The sequence below is a fragment of the Hippocampus bargibanti genome, linkage group LG05 (assembly GCF_051943395.1).
Source record: "Hippocampus bargibanti isolate YZ-2025 linkage group LG05, ASM5194339v1, whole genome shotgun sequence".
Classification (NCBI taxonomy): domain Eukaryota; kingdom Metazoa; phylum Chordata; class Actinopteri; order Syngnathiformes; family Syngnathidae; genus Hippocampus; species Hippocampus bargibanti.
In genome coordinates, this window is record NC_142738.1 from 23,714,385 (window position 1) to 23,726,992 (window position 12,608).

General features: G+C 42.8%; 2 protein-coding genes and 1 long non-coding RNA gene across 5 annotated transcripts in view; 2 read left to right on the forward strand and 1 right to left on the reverse strand.

Moving 5' to 3' along the window:
• LOC148898258 (uncharacterized) overlaps nucleotides 1–6,488 on the forward strand; it is an 8,308-nt gene extending 1,820 nt beyond the window's left edge. The window contains exons 2-4 of one of the 2 annotated variants that reach the window (XR_016115076.1): nucleotides 894–1,090; nucleotides 1,635–1,756; nucleotides 6,352–6,488. This is a non-coding gene — a long non-coding RNA (uncharacterized LOC148898258). The remainder of the gene's footprint in view (nucleotides 1–893; nucleotides 1,091–1,634; nucleotides 1,757–6,351) is intronic. The other variant, XR_016115077.1, reaches the window with a different exon arrangement.
• LOC148898259 (titin-like) overlaps nucleotides 1–10,069 on the reverse strand; it is a 10,662-nt gene extending 593 nt beyond the window's left edge. Inside the window, exons 1-4 of one of the 2 annotated variants that reach the window (XM_088997365.1) lie at nucleotides 9,923–10,068; nucleotides 7,566–7,653; nucleotides 864–7,121; nucleotides 554–699 (exon numbers count right to left, since the gene is read on the reverse strand). In XM_088997365.1, the coding sequence (XP_088853491.1) occupies nucleotides 665–699; nucleotides 864–7,121; nucleotides 7,566–7,653; nucleotides 9,923–9,946 (6,405 nt within the window). In that variant the 5' untranslated portion in view covers nucleotides 9,947–10,068 and the 3' untranslated portion in view covers nucleotides 554–664. Of the gene's footprint in view, nucleotides 1–553; nucleotides 700–863; nucleotides 7,122–7,565; nucleotides 7,654–9,922 lie in introns of those variants that run through there. The other variant, XM_088997364.1, reaches the window with a different exon arrangement.
• A 648-nt stretch (nucleotides 10,070–10,717) lies between these two features.
• On the forward strand, nucleotides 10,718–12,485 carry gdpgp1 (GDP-D-glucose phosphorylase 1). The gene has a single exon (XM_088997374.1). It carries the CDS (start codon nucleotides 10,848–10,850, stop codon nucleotides 11,913–11,915), a length of 1,068 nt encoding a protein of 355 aa, XP_088853500.1. The 5' UTR covers nucleotides 10,718–10,847; the 3' UTR covers nucleotides 11,916–12,485.
• Nucleotides 12,486–12,608: the final 123 nt, after the last annotated feature.

The following is a 12,608-nucleotide window of genomic DNA, read 5'->3' on the forward strand; positions in this document are numbered from 1 at the left end:
TGACAATAATTTAAGATAACGGTTATTATTTCATGCGTTAAATAGTGTAATACATCCTAGTTTGCCCTATCAGAAATCATAATAAAAGTCTTAATATTGAGATGCACAGAGTAAACTGAAAACATTTAAACCCTACCCTTTGGAACGGAAGATGTGTGATTTAAAATTATACTCTGGAATTGTATGAATTTTATTCGTATCACCAAAAGCAAACGTAAGAAGTTCAGGTGAAATAAATGACATTTGCTAACAAATATTATTTGATGACCCACTGATAGATATTTAAATGTTGGTTTTCTATACATTTTCTAGAGTGTTTGTCCTTACCAAGTCACAAGGATGATAAAAGTATGTTCCTGTTGACTGGCCGAATAGCAGGATACACTGGTTGCCAACAAATCACAAATCAATTTAGGTTTTGTAGGAAATTCAGTTTTTCAATACAGTACTGGTGGCAGTTCATTTATGGTTGTGGTACATTGGCCTGACTTTGCTGCAGTCAACATGAGTTATCTTCTAACCCAAGAAACATTTTAGCTTGACTGCAACACAGTATGTGTGAATTGAAATAAGTTTTATTTCTATACATTTAACACATTTTCAATCGCCCAGTAATCTATTCAGCATGCAGAAGAGTGGAGCTGAACTCTGGGAGAGAGACAAACTAAGCACCCGGGTTTGTTTCCCAGTCCGTCGAATCTAATACAAAATACACAAAGAGAGAATTACCCAACGGAATACAATGGAACAAAGTTCTGATATGATTACAATACTGCAGTACGTTAGTATTTCTGTCTGGTGAGATCCATTTGACTGAATAACTTATTTTGATACATAATTAATGTGATTTCTTCAGATCTTACCTGTCATTCTTGTTCCTTCTCTCGTTTCAGCCGGAACACCAATGCCAAATTCATTTTCAGCAGTGATTCTGAAGTAGTAGATCCCTCCCTCTGCCAGGTCAGCCACCTTGTAAGACAACCTGTGGCATCTCTCTGTGAGTCTTGTCCATCCTTTCCTGCTGATTTCCAGGATGTCAACAAGGTAGTTCGTAACAGAGGCTCCTCCCTCATTCTCAGGGATGTCCCAGGTAACTGTGGCAGAGTTCTTGGTCACGTCTTTAACAGCTAAATGTATTGGTGGACCAGGGGAATCCAGAACCCTCACACTTAGAGTCAAAGAGGCATTCCCAACAGCATTTTGCAATTTGACTATGTATTTGCCTGTATCATCGCGAGTCACCCTTTCCACAGTAATGGAGGTGACAGAGTTGGTGGTGTTGATCAGTCCTCTGATTCTTAGATCCACATCTGCTTTTTCCCAACTCACACAGGGAGTCGGTTTTCCAGTAAAAGGCACGGTGAATGTGAAAGCGCTTCCTTCTTTAACATGGAGTGTCTTCTTCATTTCTGTGTCAATGTCAAACCTGGGTTCTTCTTCTTTGTCAACAGCTGCAAAAGGATCTGTTTCAGGGCTGGCTTCACTGATGCCTACCTTATTTATTGATCTCACGACAAACACATATTCTATACCTGAACTGAGACCAGTTACTTTAAACTTAGTCTTATCTGTGTTATGAGTCCCAACTGCCCAGACTTTTTCTGCAGATTCTCTGAATTCAACTTTGTACCCAGTGACAGGTGCTCCACCATCAAACAGCGGCTTGCTCCATGACAGAGTGACTGATGACTTGGAAGAATCGACAAGTGTAGGCTTTCCAGGAGGTGAAGGCAGAAACATTGGATCTTCTGCCATGGTGAGAGCACATGGTATACTGGGTTCACTTAACCCTGCAGCATTCTCTGCAAAAACACGAAATTCATATTCACACCCTTCATGTAAGCCAGAGGCTTTGACTCGTAGGTCGTAGACAGGTTTCTGATTTACACGCATCCAACGAATGCCCTGCTTGTCACGCTTCTCAATGATGTACGTACTGATTCGGCTTCCGCCATCAGATACTGGTCGCTTCCAGCGGATCGTCATCGCATCACTCGTTGTACTTGTGACCTCAACATCTGTTGGAGCGGATGGGATGGTAAAGGGGTCTACGGCCTTGATAGGATCACTTTCCAAAGGCTCCCCATCACCATACTTGTTCACTGCCCTCACCCGAAATATGTATTCATTTCCTTTGAGCAGCTTAGTTATCTTGCAAGTAGTTGCCGTCAAGTCACCATAAACAAGGGTCCAGGCTACACGGCTGGTTTCACATTTCTCAACCATATAATGCATGATCTCTGCACCGCCCGTTTCATGAGGCGGTCCCCACGATAAGGTGACTTTCTCTGCTGTAAGTCCACACGCTTGCAGCGGTCCAGCTGGAGGGCCTGGTCTGTCTAAGACTCTACATGTAATCGCAACAGATGCAGTACCCGCAGTGCTCTGTAGACTTAGAACATACTGTCCAGAATCTTTTCGAACACTTTCCCGGATTATCAGAGATGTATGCGTCTTAGTTGCCGTAATCTCAACCCTACCCTTTGTGCAAATAGTTCTACTATTCTTTGACCACAACACTGTAGGGTTGGGGCGGCCATAGATGTCAGCATCTATTCTTAGAAGATCACCCACTTTCACAACCAAAACCTGTTGAAATTTGTCCTCGACTATAATTTTAGGTGGCTCTCGATCGCGCTGCACTGTGACAGGTCCTGTGGTCTCAGAAGGTGCACTTAAGAGCTCAGCTGCATTCTTTGCAAGGACCCTGAAATCATATTGTTCACCTTCTGTGAGACCAGTCACCTCCAAAAAGTTGTCGAGTAAGTTGGTGAAGTTGCATTTGAGCCAACAACTATCAGGAAGGTCTTTGCGCTCTACAATGAAACTAGTTATTTTAGCCCCACCGTCATATTGTGGTTTCTCCCATGAGAGAGAAACTGAAGAGTTTGTTATGTTGGAGACTGTCAAGTTGCGTGGGGGATCACACTGGTCTCTCGCTGCAACAGGTTCAGAGGCATTACTGCGGGGACCTGCACCAACAATATTCTCAGCATATACCCGGAACTCATATATGAGGCTTTCTTCAAGACTTGTAACTTTGAATCGATTGTCGGTCACTAGACCTCTGTTTAACTTTGTCCACAGAATACTACTTTGATCTTTGCATTCAATATGATAGCCAAGAATAGGGCTGCCACCATCACTGCTTGACGGGTTCCATGTAACAACTATGACAGACTTGGAGGCACTCGCAACAGAAATATTGGTCGGTGGACTTGGAACCTTGAAAGGATATTGGGCAACTATAGGTTCAGACTCAACAAAGGGGCTCTTCCCATAACGATTCTCTGCAGCAACTCGAAAGTAATATTCAGTGCCCTGTGTCAGGCGGGATATTTTTACAGAAGTCCTGGCAATGGTGGCTGACACAGTCTGCCATATTGCGCTGCAAGCATCTCTCTTCTCAACAATATAATTTGAGATCTGACAGCCCCCGCTATATTGCGGTGGCTGCCATATCAGAGCCACAAAGTCGGCGCTCACTTCTTCCACAGTGAAGTCACATGGCGGTCCAGGTTTTTCCAGAACATTAACATGGATTTCAGCAGATGCAGTTCCAGCGGAATTTGTAACGGTTACCTGATACAAGCCAACATCTATGTTCGTTGCATCTTTGATTATGATTTGAGATGACATAACCAATGTACACACATTTACCCTGCAGGTCTCCTTCAATATGTTGCCATCTTTCTTCCAAACTACTGTTGGCTGTGGTGCACCCTTGAACGGCACATCAATCCTTAAATCATTACCTGCTTTCACACTGAATGTGGTGGACAGCAAATTAATAACAGGTTGAGCGCTTGCATCTTTTACAGTGACAGGCATCAACAGGAGCTTTGGTTCACTCCTCCCCTTTTCATTCACAGCACTAACTCTAAAGAAATACTCCATTCCTTTTGTCAGTCCATTAACGACTGTCTCCAGTGTTTTACTCTCAGAGCAGGTTCTCCACTCGTCATGTCCCTTTGCCTGCATTTCAACAATATAACATGTAATTTTGCTTCCTCCATCATGATCTGGCTTTTCCCAAGATAGTTGTACACTGGCACCAGTGACATCACTATGAGTGATTTTCCCAGGAGGAAGAGGCACTTCAGACATTTTAACAGGCTCAACAGTTTCAGCTGCTTTTCCACTTCCAAACTCGTTTACGGCCAATACACGGAAATAATAAAAGCCACCCTCCTGGAGGTTGTCAATTTTATATGAATTTCTTGTGCAGTTACTACACACGCTTGTGAACACCTTTCTTGCCTCCTCTCTTTTTTCCACGGCATAATGTGAGATCACTGCTCCTCCATCAATGAGAGGAGCCTGCCAGGAGATGAAGACAGAATCTCTCCGGACATCTTTCACTTGCAGGTTTGTTGGTGCACTGGGAGTGTCCAACACTCGAACATTGATAAATGCTGATTTGGAGCCTTTGCAGTTAGAAACCGTCAACGTATACTTCCCAGTGTCATTTCTGTTTACATTTTCAATCATCAACAATGTGTGGGAGCCTGTCACGTATATCTGCGCACGCTCACAGAGAGGACCACCTTCCTTTGACCAATGGACCTCAGGTTCTGGCCTTCCTTTGATGCTGACATTAAGACGTAATGTTGAACAGGCCCGAACACTAACTAGCTTTCGCAAAGCTGGGTCTAAGTCCACTTCAGGATGCTTCAGTCTGTCAGCGGCGACCACTGACCCCGCTAAGTCCACAGGCTCACCAGCTCCATTAGCATTTGTTGCATGTACCCGGAAGTTGTACTCTGCATTTTGTCTCAGGGCTTTTATGGTGTATTTTGTTTCTTCTGTGTTTGGCGTGCATGTAATCCAGTCATCAGCTGCTGCTTCTTTCATCTCGACAACAAATCCAGTAATGGGGGCTCCACCGTCATAGATAGACTTGGACCAGGATAGAGAGACAGTACTGCACGAATGGTCTGTCACTTTGAGGTTGGTAGGGGGCCCAGGAGGATAGGATATATGACACACTTTAATATAATCACTTGCCTCACTGGGTGCACCAACACCTGCAGTATTCTCCGCCGATACCCTGAACTGATAACAATGTCCCTCAGTGAGTCCTGTGCATCTGTAACGCAGGTCATTCAGTCTCCGCTTGTTGCATTTAGTCCACCGAACACCGTCTTTATCACGTTTCTCTAGGATGTAGCCATCAATCTCAGATCCCCCGTCTGACTCGGGTCTTTCCCACGTCAGCATTACAGAGTCTTCAGTTGTCACACTGGCGATAGGGGTAGAAGGCGCACTGGGTGTTTGAAAAGGATTCTGTGCAATGAAAGACTCTGATTCCAGGAACTCCCCGACACCAAATTTGTTCACAGCACAAACGCGGAATATGTATTCTCTCCCGGGTGTCAGCTTTGTTGCTTTGTAACTGACAGCTTCAACATGGTCATCGACTCCTGTCCATGCAACACGACTTGTCTCTCTTCTCTCAACAATGTAATGTGAAACACTGGCACCACCGTCATTGGATGGAGAGTTCCAATGAAGGTTACATTTTTCACCACTGACAGCTTTCACTTTCAAAGGTCCATCTGGGGAACCGGGTCGATCCAGTACCTTCACATTAACGGACACAGATGTTGTTCCATCGACGTTAGTGAGGCTCAGGACAAAGTGCCCTCCATCCACTCGTGTACAGTCCCTGATAGTCAGTGTTGTATGAGTCAGGGTGTTTTTTACATCTGTCCTTGGTGTAGATTTATTGATTTCCTCACCATCTTTCAACCACCTTAGTTCGGGGAGGGGCTTTCCAAAGTAATCGGCTTCAATTGTAAATGCTTCGCCTGCCCGAGCTATAATTGTACTCTTGAATTTGGGATCCATGAACACAGAAGGTCCTTCAATGGCATCTTCAGCAAGTATGGTTATACTTTCAGAAGGTTTGCTCCAAACACCTGCACCATTCTTGGCAGTTACTCTGAACTCATAATTGTGGCCTCCTGTCAGACCTGTAATTGTGAACTGATTTTCAATAACATTGGTGAAGTTTGCTTTCATCCACCGGCCATCTGAAAGCTCTTTCTTTTCAACAACATAGCCGGTAATGGAGCTACCACCATCATTGCTGGGTTTGCGCCATTGGAGTGTGATATTCTCCTTTGTAATTACAACAGCTTCAGGTTTACCGGGTGGATCACAGGGATCTCTCGCTACATAGGTGTCAGATATCTTGCTTGATGGACTGAGTCCAGCAATATTTTCAGCAAAAACTCTGAATTCATATTCAATACCTTCCTCCAGGCCACTTGTTTTGAATCGGGTGTCAGATATGGGAAATTTGTTCAGCTTGGTCCATAATATACTGTTTTTCTCTTTTCGTTCCAGGTGGTAGCCAGTGACAGCGCTACCTCCATCTCTGGCTGGGTGTGTCCATTCAACTAACATGCTGTACTTTGTTACTGTGGACATAAAAGGTGTCCCAGGAGCCATCGGCACGCTAAATGGATACTGTGCAAGTACAATTGAAGATGTGATGGCTGCACTCCTTCCATACCTATTTTCTGCAAACACTCTGAATTGATACTCATTACCAGTCTTGAGTTTGGTGACTTTGATTGTGGTTCGCACTGTTGTCGCTGTTACTGTTTGCCACTCAATGTTAGTAATCTCACGTTTCTCCACGACATAATTGTCAAGCTGGCAGCCTCCTGTGTACTCTGGTGCCTCCCAGGAAATGGATGCATAGTCAGAACTGACCTCATCGATTCTCACAGGACCTTTGGGTGGGTCAGGCTTTTCAAGAACAACCACTGTTATTTCTCCTGTATAGTTTCCAGCATTGTTGCTTGCAGTGATGGAGTATTGGCCAACATGTTCCCTGCCCGCGTGTCTGATATGAAAAACTGTCTTTGATGATGTGTTTGAGATCTGCAGCCTTGATGTCTCTTTGACCGCGTGTCCATCTTTTTTCCATTCTATCTTTGGGGCTGGATTTCCAAGCACTGGTATGTCCACTTTTAAATCTTCACCATTTTTCACCGTGAATGTGGTAAAAGTCAATTGAAGTGTTGGTTTTAAAACCTTGGCCTTTGTTGCATCAGTGGACTGCTCTTTAGGATTTAGTGAACTCCCTTCAGCCGACCTGGTTATTTGTCCTAGGTAGAAACACAAAGCAAATAAAGAAAACACGATCCATCTATCCATTTTCCAGACCACTTTATCCTCATTAGGGTTGCGGGGGGTGCACTAGGCGGGAGGGGGGGGGGCGCCCTGAATTGGTTGCCAGCCAATCGCAGTGCTCACAGAAACGAACAACCATTCACTCTCTCACTCACACCTATGGACAATTTTTGAGTGTTTAATCAGCCTGCCATGCATGGTTTTGGAATGTGGGAGGAAACCGGAGGACCCGGAGATAAACCACACAGGGAGAACATGCAATTTCCACACAGGGAGGCCGGACCAGGAACCACTACGATTATAATAAATTTCTAGCGTTTTGCTGAGATATTGAGTTAGTAATAATATTTTATAGACACGTTTATAGATGTATGCTGACTCTGAAAATGTCATGATGACGAGGTGGTTGCAATGCATACCTTCAACACTGGCAGTAGTGGATGACTCAGGATGGGTATCATGAGTCAGATTCAGGGTCTGAGCTGTCCCGCTTCTTTCATTTCCCGTCTACAAAATAGATATACAGTAAAGTCTCGTTATATCGATATCGGATATATCGATAATCCCCGTTATATCGATACTATTTCTATGCACGCACGGAGAAAATTACATGCGAACAGGGTCGGATATATCGATAGTCCCGGTTATATCGATATTTTTTCGGACTCCCTTGAATATCGATATAACGAGACTTTACTGTAATTGTCATTTGTCAGTGAAATTACATTGATGCACCGCTGCTTAATTCCCATATGATCTCCTGGAAAACCTTAATAATTGTAATGTGCATTCTGGTGAGATGGTATGTCATTTTTAAAAGTAGATATAGAGAGAAATTGTTTATTGTAGTCAAGGCTGAACTTTTCATCATGACTGATTTAACTAGATACAGCTCTTCATAATAATCACAAAGAACAAAAAAATCAATAAAGAATTGCCCAAGACAAAAACAACAGGTGAGAGAGGGGGAGGGAAGAGAGACAGAGAGAGAGAGAGAGACAGACAGAGAGAGACAGACAGAGAAAGAGAGAGACAGACAGACAGACAAAGAGAAATATATATATATATACAGTAAAGTCTCGTTATATCGATATCGGTTATAACGATAGTACCGCTTATTACGATATTATTTTCATTTCCCTTGCACATTTCTAGTCTTTTTATGTATAATTAGTACCGTTTAGTACGATACCCGGTTGTTACGATAATCCGGTTATTACGGTGCTCCTTTTCATCCCCCGCCGGCCATTTTTGTTGTTTACATCGATATATCCGTCGCGCCATTGGTCAACTTGGTCACGTGTCTTGTTACGTGAGCAGCTCTCCCGAGCAGACGCCATTTTCAGACGGCAGCTCGTGTGTATCAGACGGCTGCTCGTGTGTCTTCAACAATGGACTGTTTTGGATGCCATCAGAGCAATTTCCAAAGCGTGGAGCACGGTGTCCGAAAACACCATCAAGAACTGCTTCCGTCACTGCAAATTTGAAAATCCAGGGTGCAGTGAGGAAACATCTGCAGCTAACGAAGAGGATGACGACAACATTCCTCTTGCAGTGTTGGCTGAAAAGCTAAAAGTCGCCGACATTGCATCGTATGTCGCAGTCGACAAAGACATTGCGACATTCCCAAGCTCATCAGATGCGGATATCGCAGCGGAGGTCAAAGCCAAGTATGCCACAGTAGATTCCCGTGATGATGATGATGCTGATGACGATGAAGAAGAAGCGACTGAATGCACACCTTTTGCAACTTCGACAAAAGCGTTGCAAGGGGTTGCGGACACGCGATCTTTCTTTGAATCCGTAGAAAATGCATCCGGTTTTTTAGAAACGTTAAACAAGATGGAAGTGTTCATATTAAAATATAAAAATGGGAAGCAGAAGAAGATTGATGACTTTTTTAAATAGCTTACATACATACTAATTGCAGTGTTATGTACATGTACTGTTACATGACTGCAAGCGTTTTTTTGCAACAATGTTTGTTGTTTTGTCTGCTGAAGCGTCATGATTTTGAAAATGACTGTACATTCCATACTGTGCATTAAAGGGCAACCAACATCACTTTTTGTGTTTCTTGAGTCAGTCAAAAAGCTGTTGTAACGTCACAGCTGCGCGCCGGCATTCTATTCAGCCACTCGAACGTCACGTAAGTTATGTAAATGTTGCAGTTTTGGTTTTTCATCCATGTACAGTATTTAATTGTGTTGCATCCAGATATCTTTATTGTTTGCAACAATCACTGTTTTTCATATGATTGTATATGCCGGCGTTCGTGGCTTCGTGTGAATAGAACTTGACGATTTAGCATTGGTTGGTTGCATTTTTGAAATGAAATAGTCATTAAAAAGTGTAAAGACGTTTTTATTTTATGCACAACTTTATTTTTCACTTCACTACTGTACAAAAAACATGTTAGATACGCAATCCATGAACCCAATGATGAAATTACATGCCATAACAAAGATGCCGCATTTACGCACCCCCCCCCACAGGATCGGATATATCGATAGTCCCGGTTATATCGATATTTTTTCGGATTCCCTTGCGTATCGATATAACGAGACTTTACTGTATATATATATATATATATATATAGAGAGAGAGAGAGAGAGAGAGAGAGAGAGAGAGAGAGAGAGAGAGAGAGAGAGAGAGAGAGAGAGAGAGAGAGAGAGAGAGAGAGAGAGAGAGAGAGAGAGAGAGAGAGAGAGAGAGAGCACATCCACAATTGTATTATTTTCTCTGGAAGTTAAAAAACAACAACAAAAGTACTTACTTCTTTGTCAGTTCCTGCCTCCATCCTTATCTTATGAATGGTTTTACAATAACCAAAAAAACAAATGATTAGACAAATACAATGTTCAACTAAACGCTGTTTGAGATATTGTAAAATGAGATCAGATACAACTCCAGCAGTCACTGCCTGCTTTATCGCTAAATGTCTGCAGTTACTCAGCTTCTAAAATAGCCACATGACTGAGAGACCAGCTGCTGTATCTTCTCAAGTTAGTTGAACCTGCATAGATTACAAAACAAGAGCTCACGCATCTCGACCAGACCATTTGTTTTATCTTGATAGAATGAAGTGTTTTATGTACATTTTATTCTTTTACCATTTGTGCAGATGCACTGGAATTTATATGTATGAGGAACAGTGTGGAAATAGTGTAGTTTAGTCTTTAAATAACAAGCTCGGTGTCGCATACTGCTGAAACATGACACCAAAATTATAAGTTTCGATGTCGATTTGTGGTCCCTTTGTTCGACATACGATTCGACCGCAATCTTTGGTTGAACAAAACTACGACTGCATTCGTAGTTTTATTTTTGCATCTCAAAGGAAAAAGCAAGCCCCAAAGCTGAACATCTAACGGAACACGGTGTTGTCGATGCCATACAGCTGCTAAAAACGTACTAAAGTGTACAAAAAGCTCGTTGTTTGATTGTACCTGTAAAATATTGTTATGTATATCACATTGGCACGTTTTTTACGTTATCTCATCTTTATGGTGGGAACTAAACTCTAACTCCCGGCCAGAAACCTATAAGATTTTATTTTTTTAATAAAAAAAACTTTTATTTTGGTATCAAAAAGCGGAAATTTAAATACTAACGAAGAAGAATAGCGTAACAAACCAGGAAATAACAATCGCAAAACGTGCCGGTCTTGCGCGTAAGTTTTGTCATCTCGAGAACCGCCCATGGCAGTCCAATTTGTTTACCGCAACCAGGAATTTGTCCAAGACGTACGCGTTAATGCCAATAACATATCGCTGTCGGCATGTACATCGAAGTTCGATTCAGCCATACAAACTGGATGGACTGAGAGAATGGAAAGGGGGCTCTTCCGGTACCGTTTGGGAGACTTACAAACACGTCTCCTGCCTGGCCCGTGTGGTTTTGTGGCCCAGTTAAATGTCAAGAGGGGAATGGAGAGAAGAAAGCCGCAGGAGATCCTCAGTATTCAGCAACGCTTCAACGCCAAACAGTTTAATTTTAACAGGGTCAATCCAGATGAAATCATATTTGAGATGGTAAAGGAGTCAGAGGATGCCCATGAAATTGGGAGTGTACCCTGTAAGACAGTTGTCTTGGTCAATGTCAGCCCCCTGGAATTTGGACATTGTCTTTTTGTTCCAGACCCAACACGCTGTTTTCCTCAAATCCTCACGAGGCATGCGATTCAAGTTGGTATTGAAGCGGTGCTGCTCAGCTCTGATCCAGCCTTTCGTGTGGGCTTCAACAGTCTAGGAGCGTTTGCATCTGTTAATCATTTACACCTCCACGGATATTACCTGAAACACAAGCTCAATATTGAATGCATGTCTGTCCGGCCGCTTCTTCCTGAAAAAGGATTTTACAGTTTAGTAGGATTTCCTGCAGGGTTTCTCTTCTACACTGAATCAGAGGGAGTGAAGGATGTTGCCTGTGCCATCTGTCATGTCACAGACTTCCTAATGGGGGCAAATGTTGCTCACAACCTCTTCATGACCAGAGGATGCCCACCCTGCGCGGAAGACGACAAATTGTTGAGAAAAGGCGTACGCATCGCTGTGTGGCCCAGAATAGCTTGTTTTGGGACCAAAGAGGAGTGTGCTCTCAATGTTGCTCTGTGCGAGCTTGCTGGCCACCTACCTTTTAAGAACAAGAAGGACTATGAGGTCTACACTGAGTCAGATGTAATACAGACAATTCAGCATTATCTTCTACGGCATGAAGATTTTCTTCAACTGGAAAAGCAGCTGACTCAACATTTAATGATGCTGTAAGGTTTGGACAAAGCATGTCAAGTGATGATCAGTGCTGACGATATTAATAAAGAACATTAATGTGGTATTTATTTAAGGCCGACACCGATTATTATCGTCAACAAGGCTAATGTTTGGAGCCGAGAGTTATTTTAAGTAAAAGTGATGCTACTCAAGTCAATTTTTACCAAAAAAATAAAACAAGTGTTTGTTGAAATGTATAAAAAGCATATTTTCATCAAACAAAAAATGCACCAATGTTCCCCCGGTGTGTAAAGTGGTCTGAATGGAAGTGGCACATCATCTCAGTTGTGTTTATCATGTGCCTGAAGGGCATCGCAAAGGTAGCGATGCCAACACAAATGGTAAATGGAGCATGTGTGTTTTCATCTGGTAAGGATTCTCGTCACCTATGATCTGTTAAATCATAACACTAAGAATTAAGATTTAGTTCTCACATCACATTGTGAACAGGTTAATTCAGTCATGGGCAAACTACAGCCCGCGGGCCACATACGGCCCGTTAGGCTTTTTAATCCGGCCCGCCGAACTTGTCCAAATTATAGTAAAACAGTGTCTGAAACTCATGACAAAAAGTTAGCGGACAACAGGGCAGACAACTCTGAAAACCTGCTTGCCCAATTTTTCACAACTTGAAATACAACTAGACGACTAATCACATTAAAGAATAACATTGTCAGTATAAAGTTTTTT